Here is a 16388-nt window from a genome sequence, read left to right as displayed (position 1 = left end):
AACCATTCTATATATCAAATTATATTTATTTGTATTTTTTTTTTTGGCAATAAATACAATGTCAACAATGATATAAGTAGAAAATATAACAAAAGAATAGAAATTCTCAATAAATATTGCACTTTAATATACAATATAGTGATTCAAGCAACTTCAAAAACTTGTAAGTTTAATATCATTTTAACCATGACATGAAATTTAATAACATATTTAGAACAGACAAAACCATTTTGTTGTGAAATGCAGCTAGTTGGCTTGTGTGATAATGAAGAGCTATAAAAGAGATATCTATAGGACAGCTTTCATCAGGAATGTAAATGAACAAGTTACTGTAATTTCACTTAATTTCGTGGGCATGAAATTTAGTGATTTTATCACAGGATATTTTCGCAGGTTCTTAAGATTTTAATTTTACACCAAAAAAAAGTTACATGTAATGCAAAATAATGTTACATCAGACAAAATGAAATTTCATATGATCATGATTTTATAGATTGACCTGTATACGAAAACAATGAAATTTACTGCCAAACCAATAATACTGCTTTTGCAGTAGATGGCTTATCAAGTTTGATGAACTGCTTTATTTGGAATCTTTACATGTAAACTTTATTTTGGTTGTTAGTTTCACATTGGACCACTAAACCTCAGAACTACAAAAATACAGGACATGTGAATGCATTTGCATATAAATAATGAAATATATTCAAATTGGTCACATGGTGTCAAAATGTCTTGTGATTAGTAACTAGATTAACTATAGAATCATCAGTTGAATTACATACAAGCACATCACTGTCCTGATGTAAAGTCTAGAATATAATTTTTGGCGTCGCCTTTCTCTAGGGTAAGAACCACATCACGGAGGGACAACTGTTTTGCTATACGGTACTTCACTTTTATATCTTTACAAAACTGTAGTAATTTCTTTATGTTGGCAGGGGCTTGTTGTGCTGTTTTATCAGCACACTGTTGGTATCTGTTTAACAGAAATATAATCATAGTTAAAGTATTAATCTGAAACATTTGTATAGTATCTTGATATGGATTTTATGCATGTGTAAAACAATTTTTGCATGTTATATTCATTATTCAATCATCTGTATTTTATATTAAAACTTTTGATGAGCTTACAGTCGAAACAGTCTGTATAGTTTAATCCATCGGGTAAGGGATGTAACTCTTCCTTGCCACTAATCGCTTATATGAAAGGGTCGATACATGTACTAGTATATCTTCAAAAACATTGACTTACAAAATGCTTTTGTCAGAAAAAAAAGAAAAGATCTGAATAATGAAATGATAACCAAAATAGAACATAAACATTACTTAAAAATAGGTAGCAAAAAAAAACAGACATAAAATCAACAATTGGTGAACAATTTAGAACAATAAGAACATAAATATTTTTAAATTTTTTTAAAACAACACAGGACAGAATGGAAAACAGTTTGATGACGACCAAACTGAATATAATTAATTGCATGTAAAATCAGCCTTCATTGCTGATATTACTTTATTTATTTACTTTATATAAATATTATAAAATCATTTAAATAACATGTATAGACAATTTTATTTGAACAGAAATGTGTCCATTTGACACTGATTCTCCCATAGGCCACTTATTGTGAGTCTACCGATAGATGGCAGAAGAACAAAAAGACAAGGGCAACTATATATCCCCCCAACTTAAGGCATAGCAATAATATGAATATTGTATTTTTCAATATTACAAATGGACTCAAGTGTCTTGCAAAAAAAGGGGATGATTCGTATTTTGGGCCAATTTTTGCACACATGAAGATTTGTCCAGGAACAGAAATATCTTGCCACCCATCCACATCTTTAGTTATTTTACTGTATGGAGAACATACCTGTCTACTGCATCCTCTACAAGTGAAGGTGTAATTCTAATATGAGATCTAAAGTCCTGTAGGTATTTCATATTGCCAAGTTTGATCACATTGTTACACAAAGCTTGCGGCCAGTTGCCTTTCTGCTTGTATGCTTCACTTATAATGTAAGCCTGCAAGATATTGATAAATCATCATCATAAACTGCTTATAATTAGTAATAAAAGTATGCTGTATATGTGTTTCAGAAGAAACAAATAGTTAAGTTGCATTAGCAAGTATTTGGAATACTGTACAAATTCTGCAGGAACAAAAAGTGATCTGGCTTTGCAACCAGTATAAAGCCAAGCAAGCCTGCACATCTGCGCTGTATGACCAAGCTTTATACTATACTGCTGGTACCTTGATTTTTGAATTTCTTTACTAAAAGCCCTTCAAACTTTGAATGGACTGTTCCAAATTCAAAAACGGCAAATCAATTACACAAAATCAGGTTATTACCTCAGTAAATACAGGATGATCAGCTATCAGAAGACTTGCCCCCTTTGTAGTTAGATTGATAAATTGTTGATTTGATTGGAGATATTTCATCTGAAGGGCCACGAGGCGAGCTTTACGAACACAATCTTGAGCATGACGTACACAGCTGTCCTTGATGTAACTCTCTGCCGCCTCCGACAGATATTGCGCAATTTTCTGTAATGTCCCCTGACATTCATTTGTATTTTCTGGAAGTAAAGAGAATGTTACAACTTAGATGAAAATATATGATGTTGAGTAATAAAGGTACATGTATGCAAGAAGATGGAAACTATCTTTGAGATCTTAATTTCTTATGGCAAAAATCTGGTATCAATCTGTTTATATCACAAAAGACGCCAACTTACATAGTCTCACAAACCAATTATATTTGCATCAGAAAAAAAAGTGAACACTAATCTTATTTATCTTCAAAAATGATGAACTTTAAACTTAAAATACTTCAAAACACTAAAATATTGCTATGATAGGTATACATATGTCTACCTAATGGTTTGCCTTTTAATTTATCAAGAGCTTTGTTGGCATTATCTTCGAGGAGCTGGGCAATTTCACGATACATCATGAACTTCAAGGCTACCATAGTGTAGGTGTCTGTATCGCTGGGGTGATATCTCTTCAAGTAATCTAAAATGGCCGTCTTCAATTTTGTTTCCTGTAACAGATATTCTATATATAAAAGTTTTTGCTAACTAGACATTATCTTTGCTTCCATCCCAATAAATGTTTGTGTAAGCTTTTGGAGCAGTTCCCAATTGTATTTTGATAAATTTCTGTCCATTACTGTAGAAGTTCTAATTGTACTTTGGTAAATTCCTGTCAATTACTTAGGAAGCATTATCCAGTTGTATTTTGGTATCTGTCAATTACTCAACGAGCATATATTTCAATCTCCTTATAAGAAGACAACTCTCATTCAATTTTTATTATTAATAGTACATTATAGGTAATGAATCTGTTAAAATTTGCCTGGTATAAAAAATTAAAACCAAGGTTAACAAAATCTTAATCTCAATCAACATTTACACATGTGTACGGTTTGTTAGCTTTCTGTGGTAGGTTTAATGCCAAAAAAGGATGCCATGGCAACAGAATGTTAATACACTGTTACCTTTTCCTTGCCTTTACCAAGCAGCAATTCAAATTGATGGTTTTGTTGTAAGGCGTCAAATATATATGTCATCTCGTTATATCTTCCTACACCAGTCAATAAACGTGTCTGTAAAATAAATAATATCATTACATAAACCACAAGGCAGGAGTATAACAAAGCCATTTAATGAAAACAATAATAGATTTAAAAGTGTAATAACTTTGCAATGTGATGTCACATTAATTTCACATTAACTTGACACTATGATTATAAATGTGAATAATGTTATTTACAAAAAAATGAGTCATCTAAATGAACTTTCATTTTTTCTGATATAAGAACATAGCCTCAGAAAGAGGCAATTAAGCTTTAAAAATAGACTATTTATTGATAAAATTTAAATTACAACTTTATTAAAAGGTGAAAACTTTATCATATTTGATGTGTAATGAATGAGTTTGTCAATATCACATGCCGTAGTCTTGTCCTAAGAGTATATAGAGAATTTAAACAGCAATATTTTTGTGATAATAGTAATGAACGTTCTTTACCATAGAAACAAGATTCTCCTATCCCACATGATTTCTGAATCACCGGTAAGAGACAAATGACTATAATACTTAAAGTCTGAGATCAGTTACCACAGAGAAAGTTCACCTTGCCCAAGAATCGAGCTAGCAACCCCTGGAACAATAAACCTATTTCTCCCTATTGAGCTATGTGGGTAGGGGCCTGTAATAATTTAATAACTCTGACAGCCAGCAATTTTTGTTATTTGAATTAAGTTTGCTGCCCTCCCTAACCCTAAAACACATAAAGTACTGCCTACCATAAGTTGATGTTCCCCAGCTGCCTGTAGATGTAATGTCAATATTCTTGCAGCACGTAGAATGTTAGATATACCCTCCATGTCACAAGATGCTGTATAACACTCATGAGCCAGTATCAACAGCTCTGTTTGTAATGTCAACACTGTAACAAAATTGTATATAACCATTAACCATCTGGAAATGAATGTGATCAGCCTTTGCCAAAAATATACAGCCAGGCCAGCCTGTACATTAATGCAGTCTGACCGGATCTATACTCTTGGCTGAATAACTTATTTCATCTTGGTATTGATAATTGACAGTAGCTGGACAAGCCCTTTAAGGAAATTCCACAGACTAAGGGTATTGTGTATTCTTACAATTTCAGTTGTAATAATGAATTGACTTTGCCAAACAAAACAGGTCAGACTGCACTACTGCTAAGTCTAGAAGACTATACTGTCAGTTGATCAATTTCAAAATTTCAACTATGACATTCCTTGTACAAAATTTCTCAGTGCAAAATTTAAAATCATTTGCTCAATCCATTTTGCAAGAATAATCACTTAAATTATGCACAATGACTCCAAGATGAAAAGCATTTAAATGCTTTTGGCTCAAATCAGGTTAAATATTACACACTAAATTATTTTTCAATTTAATTCTAAGTATAATTGTTTATTATTTTCTGTATGACAAACCTTTTTAAGTGTCCCAAAAATTTCAAATTTTATATTTTAGGCCTTTGGACCTCAGTGAAACTCCTTTATTATATTGATGAAAAGTAAATGTGTTGTAAATTAACTATTTCCTCTGCAAAATATGTCACAGAATGATTTTTCAGTCACCACTTATTCCCAGATAGTATAAGCCATTTTGTTTGCACATTATAGGAGTTTGGTACCTTAAGTTTATGACTTAATGACTCACTAACAAATTTTCAACAGCAAATGAAATGAAACTTATACAAGAAAAAACATATACAAATCAAATCCATGGTAAAAATTATTGTGTAAAACTGTATAAAAGATGCCTAACCTTTATCATTTAGTTGTTCTAGATTTCCTGACAACGAGGCAACACTGTCTAACAATCTGTTACCAAGCAACGACGGTTCCTGACACAGACGCACAATCTGATGAAAGTCAGCAAAGTTTTCACTGGGATCAAAAAATAACTCCTGATTGCCTTCTGTGTCTCCAATACTTACTTTATATGACTGGAGAATGGCATCAGATAGAAACCCAGCAACCTGTAATATTAAAACAATGAATCTTTAAATATAAAATCTATAATTATACAAGTTTTAATGTACTTGAAGACAGAAAAGAAATTCATATTTAAACATATTTGATTATGCATTGCTCTATGTTTTGTCTACCTGAAATCAGTGCTATTTTTGCATATTTTAACATATTTTTGGTAATTTAGATGGATTGTAAGTGCCATTTGCAATGTGTAAATTACTTTCTTTGTTCACTTTTCAATATTTTACTTTTAAATACATTTTCAAAATTTTCATGAAAATTAGCATGAATCTGGAGGCATGCTGCTTTAACCAGCAATTGTATAATTTGCTAACTGTAACTAAATACTGATATAAACCAAATGTTTCATACCTGCTGGGCTGATAAACTACTTGTTGCCAGGAAATCAGCTGACAATCTGAATTTAGCTGAACAGTTAGTTTTTAGTAGAGACTTAAGGATGAAAAAATCTTCACTACTTATTACATCATCATAGCCGATGTAAAGAACCTGTAATAAATATATGATTTATGTATATCTTTCTGGAATTTCAATTTGTTTTCAAAGAAAACCATTATTTCATACAAATAATATTGAATATTTAACCTTCTTAAATTTTTTATGAACCTACCCTAGCTTAGTTAAATGCAAGTCTACACGAAGTAACATATAATGTAAGATCCTTTATGTCTAGTACTTGCCGCAAGAGTCTTGTCCCTCAGCTCATATCACAGTTATTCAAACATGTGCTCATTTGCATAAGTAGCACAAAAATGATAAATATAACAAGAACTGTCGAAGGACAGCGACGCTCAACTATTTGAAAAAGTTGTCACAAGGGTGCTTCATTGAGTATAATAATGCTTACCTAAATGAATACATAAAATTGTCCGAAAAGGTACAAAGGCTTGTTATTAAGATGTCTTATTGAGTAAATCACTGCTTGATTTTTATGAATGCATAAAATTGTCACAAAAAAAAGGCAAAAAAACTTCAGTAGTTATGGAGATACCAGCTTACAGGCAAAAATATAACCAAGAATTTCTAAGTCAAAAAAGCGGCATAAATATGCAAAAAAGCAAATCAGAGTTATGGGACTTGGCCAATCATGTTAAACAATCACAGAGAACAAGTGTGTGAAGTTTCAATGCAATCCCTTCAGTAGTTATGGTGATACCAGCTTACACGCAAAAACTTAACGAAGAATTTCTAAGTTGAAAAAGGGGCATAATTATGCAAAAAAGCAAATAAGAGTTATGGGATTTGTGCCAATCATGTTAGGTAATCACAGGGACGCCGACAAATGGGTGACTACATTAGCTTGGTTTTTCTGTGAATAGTCGAGGTAAAAACTGAAGATTAATCTAAATGTTATTTTCTTTATCACTGACTTAAACTTGGATGGATATACATGTAAATAATTTTAAATAGAAATGCAACAGTCAATACCAGTAAAATAAGTCAGTGAAAGTAATTCATTCATACAAAGTTACAGAAATATTAAGTACTTAAATATCAAAGGCCACCACCCTATTGCAGATGTTTTACAAAGCTCAGACCAAGCACCACTGTTCATGTGTACATAGAATAATGAGGACAGATACTTACAGCAGCTATTTTAAAGGCGGTGATGATACGTATACATGTTGGTCGGCCATTTTGTAGATGATTAAGCAGACATTCCATGGCGGATATTTTAGCTTCATTCTCCATGGAAACAGAATCTATCACAGGCTGTATATTACTCATCAAACTGATAGCTGTAATCATCATGCATGTACATTGTTATATCAAAATACTACATGTATGTAACAACATTTTTCATTGGTCAATCAAAATGTTTATATTATCTGTAAAGGTGGCTGGTATAAATCTAGGAATTATTTTTTATTTAAATCAACGAAAGCAATTGCCGTGTATTATGACATTAATATTGACGAGTTACACGACCTAGAGTAAAAAGTTATTTAATATATAACATTCCTGTACATACTCCAGGTATATATATATATATATGAAAATTATAATTGTTTACACTGGATATGCAGTATGAAGACCATCTACAGACTCCTATCTCAAGAAATCACTTCTTTTCAATTTACAAAAAAAAAGTAAATCAAAATGTTACTATACATGTATGTCAAAAAAAGCGAAAGAAATACAGATTTTCTAGAGAATATTTGTTAATAACATAATTACATATTTTACTAAGGATGTTCACTACATATTTTATAAATACAAAGATGCAGACTGAAAACCTGAAGTTACTTAAAATAGCAAACACATTCATGATCAAGAGCGGGTAACTCAAAACCAAGATAATCAACCCTCATTTCAACAATCAATGTAAGGGGTTGGCACTCTACTTGTTGCAAAGGCTAAAACACTTTTGGTTTTAGCAGTTAAAAGGTAAAGACAAGAGAAGAACTTTTTCACAGATGAACTTACTGCTGGAGTTTCTAAGAAGAGCAACAGGTGCAGCTATTGACTGTCTGTGAATGTCCCCGGGTCGTGACCTCAGCAGGTGTAGTATTTCAGGTGACATTGTATCAAGTGATAAACTCCCAACACTCAGTCTTATACATGTCTGCACAATAGAAATAAATTACAAAAAATAAATACTGTAAATAGTGTGATCTCATTTCTCCCGGTTCTTTAATTACTATCAGCATAACATGTTGGGATGTTACTAGTAAACACATATGAACATTCCATTAAATTTCGAATCAGAAATGCTAAAATTACAAACAATACACCCACTGGCATGAAGTGAAGACAAGTTTTTCAAGTGATTTGATAAACAAATAAATTCTTCAGATCAAATATCCACAAATTTATCAATCAGCCCTGATAATTATGATGATATATATGTTTAACTTCATACTAACCAGAACTATGGCAAGGTCTTGTAGATAAACATTGAATTCTGTCAGTAATCTACAACTTTCTGCTACTTTCCCAGCATGAAACAGTTCTCCGGCAAGTTCTTGTATTGCTTTCACTTCCTGTATATAAAATAATGTCACTGAATATTTCATAAACTTACATGTACACTCTATAATCACATATTATAAATTAAGAAACAGTTGCTTAGTCTCATATTTTAAATTAGCCACAGTATCTCAACTTCCCCTCCTCTTTCCCACATTCCTTATCTACACAACCTCCAATTCCTTATCCAAAAAGATAATTATTAGAGGAAGAGTGACAAACTAACAAACAAATTTAGTGCAAGTCGAATTACTTCTGTTTTTTCAAGATAATTTTTGTAATTCCTGAACAAAGATAATAAAGCTTTGAAATCTGATTGAATCTTTTGTAAAGCAATTCACACTGAATACCTTAAACAGACTGTCAAATTGGACAAAGCCATTTATAATCTTTAGGGAAAATATCGAAATATGGACTGACTGAAAAGTGATATGTGCAGACCATGTTCTTGGTCTACACTGCTTGCATGAGCAGAAACAGTTGCTTAGTGTTAAAGTTTGTATCTTTTCATTACAACAGACTCTAACTTGCACCTCACACCTCATTTTGATTTAATATCCTAAAATATAACAATGTTTTGGATAGTAATTTGTAGCCAAAATCAAACACATCAAAATTATAACTGAGGCCAGCAGTTTCCAAAATATATTTATATAAAGTATGAATATATGATACAGTTTTATCATTAACTTCATGAATTTTCTTAATTAACCTGTCCAATTTCCATTCTGAAACAGTCTATTATGAAATCAAAATTAATGATTTGGTCAGCCAGTATATACATATAGCTAGGGCAAACTACATTGGGGTACAAACTGGCCTGGCTCTAAACTGGTTATCATTGCTATTTATATATCAGCAATATAAGGGCAATTAAATTTCAATCAATTACCTGTGTTGATAAATTATCTGGCACATCTGAAGATGAAGGCATTTTCCCACAGAACATAAGGTCCGTCTTCACACCAGTAGATTCTTTATCATTGACGTTCCCCTCCGAAAACAAGTCAGGTTTACTGTCTATCATAGTAGTGACCTTAAAAATCAATTATAAATTTCATTAATACAACTGAACTATTTTCAAATACAGGTTTGGCTATTTAATTATTTCAAAAACAGAATCTTTTTAAATATGAGAGGAACAAACAACCATGTTAGAACAAGTCACAGAAATTAAGATAGGGAAATACATTATTTTAGGCACAAGCTGGGGCCCGAGTAAAACATTTCAAGGCTGGAAAGCTTTCTTACATGAAATAAGACAAAGTCTTTAATAGGGTTGGAACCCTCAGCCTTGATGGCAAGTGGTAAAGATGAAAAGATTTAGCTTTTTTTTTTAAAGTTTTTTTACAATGTATATATATTACTTTTCAGTAAGTGTGAGTATATTATCGATGGCTGGCATCTCAAAACAAACCTTTAACATCATTTTAAAAATTAGGTCAAAAGATGTTTATGTTGTTTTTTAAAAAAAGAAATCTGAACTGCCCTTGAGATGTCAAAGACAAGTATGAATAGGTAAGGAATATCAGATTTTCATAGTTTTCTTATTATTATTTCCAGAGGCAAAAACTGAAATCTTTAAAAATTAAATAATGTCAATTCAAATAAGAATATATGATGTTAAAGGGGTTGTTTTCAAATGGAGGCAATTACTATTCAATGAGCTTACTGTGGTGCTACTAAGTTTGTCCTGTATCCTATTTAACCAAATCATACGATAGATTTGTGACCAACTTTCTGTATCGCACGTGTTCCCGAGCTGTTCCATACACTGTAGACATAAATCATATACACTCGCCTTCTCTGACGCTGATTCTATCTTCTCAACCTCAGTCTGACAGGAAAAGACACCGCGATAGTAATATTATCATGAAAGGAATAACTACAATTGCACTATTTTATTTCAGCATTAAGGGGAGTGTTTACCTCTACTTCAGATTAAAATAAGTTAATATCAAGTACTTACCCCCTCCCCCCCACACACTTTCTTGGTTGGTTTTTACATCACACCAACACAGTATATATGTAGGTCATAGGGGAACTCTCCAGCTATACTGGTTAAGAAAGACCTCAGGTGCCCTTCCATGCATTATTTCAGGCACAAGCGGGCATCTCAGTAGAACCAATGATTCTCTGTAAGCTAGCTGGATAGCTTCCTCATATGAAAGAATCCAAAGTCCCTGTTGGAATTAGAACCCACAGCAGTGGGTGGGACAAATGGTTTGAAGTCAACTACCTTAACTACTCGGCCACTGACACCTCACTCAAGTACTTTTGAAAGTACTGAATTTTAAACCAAAACATTATTAAATTCTACTTAAGGTTGATGAGGAAAAATCATATTTTTTACTTCATTTTTGACTTCACGCGTTAAATAAGCCCAATTTCAGTCCCAACTGTGGCGTAATTTTTACTGTGGCGTAAAAAATTGCAACTATATTGTTTTTGGTTTTTCTTACACAAATTCTGATTTCAAATTTGATGAATAATTTATCAAAACATGTATAACTTATATTGTTACACAAAATCACTCGTCAACACAAGGGAGGTAATTTGATATATTTAACTATTTCAATATTTCTGTATGCATTATGTACTGATGACATTCAAAATTACTCTTTAAAAAGCTTTTAATTAATAATCCATTAATCAATAAAACTTGAAATTTCAAATTTGTATTTATCTTTTTAAAAATATGACAAAGAAGAGTGAAAAGTCAAGCATATAGAATTATAATCATTGAAATATTACCTTGAAGAATTCAGCAACTGTTTCTGGAAGTATCTTGTGTTTTTTAAACTTGATGGTACAGTCCTTATAAAACTTGAACCTGGCTTGTCTAGACTGCCATAGATCAGTGCTACATAGTCTATCCTTCTCTTGTTTTACCTTCAACATTATGTTAACATAAGTTTACCTTCAACATTATTAAAAAGTTTACCTTCAACATAATGTTAACATTAATACTTTCAATGCATCATGCAAATGACATTAAAAAAATTTACAAAATCTATTCTTGCAAATCAGGCTAGATTTTCTAGTGGTTGCACCAGTGCTGGAAAATGTCATGAACCACATACTTTGAATGTTATCATTCTGCAACCACCATAAACAAGTTGATAATTCTTAATACTTAAAGAGACAATTGCTAACAAAATATTAGTTTTCATTACTCCTGGTTGTGTTGGTACCATCATAAACAATTAACCTGCAGCCAGATATTTCCATCTACTGTATTTCAGCAGCCAGTGTTTAAATTCATGTATATTATGGAAGCATAAACAACTGGCTGGGTTTTTTTGTTGGTTGGGTTTTATACAAATTGGTCTGATAGCCCTCACCATAATTATTGTCATATCAAGGCATTTATGCACCATCATGAAACAGTTCTGGCAGTAAAAGATGTGCAACAATAATATTTGGAAAACTTTCCACATAGCTTCAACACATGAATGAACTTTTAAATGACAAATGAACATTAACATAATTTCTTTTATCAAGTCTTCATATATTTCTTAAATAAACAATACGAGTATGAGGTGAATTATAGTATTTCATGGTGCTTATGAGGTTTTTGTTGTGTGGGTAACTCACTGTTCTGAGGGTAACTCACTGTTCTGAGGGTAACTCACTGTTCTGAGGGTAACTCACTGTTCTGAGGGTAACTCACTGTTGTGATAGTAACTCACCTGTTGTATTGTGACATGGTCACAGCCTATCCCGGCAATTTTAGCAAACTTTCTGCCCTCGTGAAACTTCTGTTTGTTAATCAACTGATCTATGATAACTAAACATTCTTTCTCAAATTGTTCCGTAGTTGACGGTACAAGAAGGGATGTAAAATTAACTTGTTCTATCTCTGTGTCCTCTATACACTGTAGTAACTGACTCTGACGACGAAAGTCCGGATCTATCAAATATAAACACATATAAGATAGATAGAAAACTTATCAATAACTTTGTTTTGAGATAATTGCTGATAACAAGTTTTTGTTCGTTTGTCATGACATAACATGAATCAGAAGCAGAATTCATAATTCAAGTATGTGACTGTTTTATCTTACACTTGCCAAATCAAGTACTTTTGACCCCTGCAGGTTAATGGTTAAAGATAATAATGAAATGAAATGATTTGAATAATAAAATAAACAACTTACCAACTTGTTTAAACACTAAAGTGATACTCTCACTATCCAGAATCTTCAGTAACTGTGTGACTTTATGTACACTTGGTGTTGATGTCAACATGTACTGTATGATACGATAAGTTGTCTTCTCTAACCAATCACTGTCTCCAATACATTCTAACACTCGTACACTCTTCTCATGATTAAACTATAAAATCAATAAATTAAAGCACTAATTAAACTTTTACCAAAAAAAAAATGAATTAATCTCCAACTATGCTGCTTTAATGTAACTTCACTGATCATAAACATAGCTAACTGAAGGAAAATTCTTTGAAAGCTCAAAAAACATAAATTAATGGTTATACATTCAAAATCCATCTGTGTTACCTAGATGCAAATTATAATTAACAAAAGGCAATGATTTTACATAATTTTATACATTAGAATAATAAGAATTCCCCCTCTTTAAAACAGGCCTGTTTCAAAATGCAGTAAGACAGTAAATTCCCAAAATGCATGATTTTGTATCTTTCTTGCTGCTTGAGTCATGGAAAAAGATATTCCTTTTTTTTAGATCACACCAACACATTGAAATTTGTTAGATAATTGTTCCAAATAAATTCTCTTAACCCTTTACCTCATATATACGCGAAACAACGCACTTTCGACCCCCCCCCCTTTTTTAGGCCTCAAATAGTGAAAAAATGTCCTATTTGGGCCCCAAACCTAAGCTTTCGTTTGAGAAATGTTGCTTAAAAGTCCCCCTCATCGCCAAGAAAATTTTTGACTTGTGAGAGGCTAAAAATGACCCCAGGTCGATCATAATGTAACGTGTAACCAACACTGACAAGCCTTTGACTCTCTCTCAATCCCTTGAGAAGTTGCAGCAGTTTGAAATAAATTTTGATGGAAAAAAATCGAGGCAAAATAGTGATTTTTGGCAATTTTGAGATGTCCCCTCGTTGCCATGGTAACAGGAAATGTAAGACTGAGCATGTCGTTACAAAGGCAATGGTCCAGTCAACATTTGTGCCAAGTTTGATTAGTATTGAAGCATTTTTCATAGTTTCATAGCAGTTTGAACTTGTAACAGGAGGCTTTTCAGTGAAAACGGCCATTTTTCACAATATGCTCATGGGGGAAAGGGTTAAATATGTATACATGTAAGTTATTGGAAGAGGTCAAAGGTTAAATTATAAGTCAATACCTGAAACACAGATTCTTTAAACTCTTCTAGCAGCAGACGACAGTTACAGTAATTTTGTTTCTCACTAAATTCTGTATAAAACTGCAGGAATGGTAGGAGTGGTGAACTCTGAAAAAACATTATCACATGGTTTAGAATATTCTGATGGTACAATGATATCATGAAATTAACCAACGAAATCATAAGAAAATCTATAGAACAATAACAGATTTTATTCTTGCACCTTTTCAACCAAGGACAAAATTATAAATGTATAAAAAATTGAAATTTTTTACTGCATATGAAATCATGTTTACATTCTATGCACTGTGTGTTCTCCTATGCTTTACCTTTAAATGTATGAAATTGGAACAAAAATTTTATACTCAACTTCAACCGGTTTAAAACAATGTGAAATGACTAATATCCCACTGCTTTATTGAAGTACAATGTATATCATTTAAAAGCATAAGATAAAAGGCCTTATTATAAGTTTAAAGTGACTCTAAATTAGGGAGAAAAACCCATACTTTATATCAAGCCTACAGTTACCATGGTATCAATTTTGTTAAATATAAAATCCTTTTGGCAATTATCATTATGCATTTTTTTGTTGAAAATTTAACAAAATTTTCATGAATATTTGCCATTTTAGAGTAAAATTACTCAACCCTTGTATACCTGTTGAAATATATCAAATCCTGTGACAAGTAGAGATCCCCATTTTTTACTAATGTAAAGATCCAATATGGCGTCTAGTGTATGTATAGTGTATCTCCATGGTGATTTCCCATAATTCTCCAGGAACTGAGCATGCTCAGTGACATCCATCATGGCTACCAACCAACTACACAGACATACCAACACTGAAGCACCCTTAATGAATAAAAATAACACAATCTTTATAAAAAAAAATTGAAGAATTTGTCACGTCACATATCAAAAGTGCGTATTTTACAATACACTTGTAAAAACAAAACTTACTGAATGTTACTGAAATTTCTAAGGCTTATTAGCATAAAGGCATATACAATGTAATTCAATAGCTGATTTTCATTTAACATCTTCATTTTTTTTCTCCTCATGCAAATATTTCATCATATGAACTGGAACAATTTGTCAATGATTTGTTTGTTTGGTATTTTACGTCAATTTTAACATTATGGCAGTCTGTCCATCTAACCATCTTTTTTGAATAACTAACCAGTAATTATCAATTTCTCTGCAGGTGACCAACTACTAATCCCACATTATGTCTATATCAGCAGTGAGAGACAAATGACCATTAGACTTAATGTATGAGATCAATTGCCAATTAATGTAAACTTTCAGGTCTAATATGTAACAAGTTTTTAGGTCAAGACCCATTAATCTTTAAAATTTGACATCAACCTTTCCCGCTTATTTCCCCCAAGGCTTACTTGGCTATTTCTAAAAAGATATATTCATTTCCACTAAAATTTTTAAATTCTTATAATTATAAGTTTTTGAATAATGAAATGTGACTGACCTCTAAACTTGCGGCTAGTTCAGCAAACAAAGTGTTCCTCAGTGTGACAGCATAAAGTAGCAAGGACTTGGCAGGCTGTTTGGTGGCTTGAGCAGCAAACACTACACCAAATACATCAGCTGGGGCACTGTTTACATTCACCTCTGTTAAAAAAAAAACATAGTTTGTTTTTTTCGAGACTAGAGGATTCTGAATCAATTTTTTTATATACATTTATATACAAAGAATTAAACAAACACATGTGCATTCAAATGATCAATACACTTCATTTACAAGTGGATGATATTTTTTGTTGGTTGTTGGTTGGGTTTTAAGTCATACTGTCACATTAAACATGTTAAAGGTCATATGGCAACTTTCCAACTTTACTGGTGAAGGGAGACCTCAGGTGCTCCCTCTAAGCATTATTCCAGGCACCAGTGGGCTGAATTAATTTAGCAGTATGTCTTATAAGTGAGAAATGCAATCGTATTTTTTTATCAATATAGACTTATAAGTGAGAAATACTGAAAGTAAATATGGTAAGACTAGTCACCTATATTCTCGTCTTGTATGTCATCATTTTTGCCTGTCATCTTCCCATCATCATGTTCATCATCAGATGTACTAGACATATCTGTAATATAGACACATTGTATATACCATTCTCTCTAATACAAGTACTAAACACTTCTCTCTGCAGACAACAACATCTAATATAAATTTATCCTTTTCTGAGAGACCCTCTGTACACATAGACAATTTAGAGGGTGGTGTTTGAGCCAAAGTTTACAGTTCATCAGTCAATATAACTTAAAATGCTTGCAGATGAACTTATCAGGCATAGTATTTCTCAGTATAATATTTTTAGTGAAGTTAGTTATCAATCGAACTTTTGTATGGTTTATATTCTTTAAATTATCATTCCTTAAATGTTTAAGGCTTAATCTTTGCTGTTGTAATAATCATAATGTTTGTTATTCAATCAGTACATATTTTGAAACTTACCTAAAAACAATGAATGGTTGAGATCATTTTGAAAGA

The 16388-nt window shown here is 32.1% G+C and overlaps 1 protein-coding gene across 1 annotated transcript in view; it reads right to left on the bottom strand.

The window, feature by feature from the left end:
- The window catches only part of LOC132716286 (spatacsin-like), a 28962-nt gene continuing 12574 nt past the window's right edge, over nt 1–16388 (bottom strand). Inside the window, exons 17-36 of the mRNA XM_060699527.1 lie at nt 15901–15981; nt 15366–15508; nt 14537–14731; nt 13877–13984; nt 12697–12874; nt 12229–12449; nt 11291–11428; nt 10209–10373; nt 9429–9572; nt 8434–8550; nt 7994–8132; nt 7154–7305; nt 5918–6055; nt 5337–5550; nt 4319–4461; nt 3508–3615; nt 2883–3051; nt 2358–2584; nt 1878–2029; nt 1–979 (exon numbers count right to left, since the gene is read on the bottom strand). Coding sequence (XP_060555510.1) covers nt 793–979; nt 1878–2029; nt 2358–2584; nt 2883–3051; nt 3508–3615; nt 4319–4461; nt 5337–5550; nt 5918–6055; nt 7154–7305; nt 7994–8132; nt 8434–8550; nt 9429–9572; nt 10209–10373; nt 11291–11428; nt 12229–12449; nt 12697–12874; nt 13877–13984; nt 14537–14731; nt 15366–15508; nt 15901–15981 — 3119 coding nt within the window. The 3' untranslated portion in view covers nt 1–792. The remainder of the gene's footprint in view (nt 980–1877; nt 2030–2357; nt 2585–2882; nt 3052–3507; nt 3616–4318; nt 4462–5336; nt 5551–5917; nt 6056–7153; nt 7306–7993; nt 8133–8433; nt 8551–9428; nt 9573–10208; nt 10374–11290; nt 11429–12228; nt 12450–12696; nt 12875–13876; nt 13985–14536; nt 14732–15365; nt 15509–15900; nt 15982–16388) is intronic.

Source organism: Ruditapes philippinarum, unplaced genomic scaffold, assembly GCF_026571515.1.
Source record: "Ruditapes philippinarum isolate M1 unplaced genomic scaffold, ASM2657151v2 ctg154_1_1_1_1, whole genome shotgun sequence".
Classification (NCBI taxonomy): domain Eukaryota; kingdom Metazoa; phylum Mollusca; class Bivalvia; order Venerida; family Veneridae; genus Ruditapes; species Ruditapes philippinarum.
The sequence above is the reverse complement of the archived record's forward strand: the minus strand, read 5'-3'. Positions and strand labels throughout refer to the sequence as shown.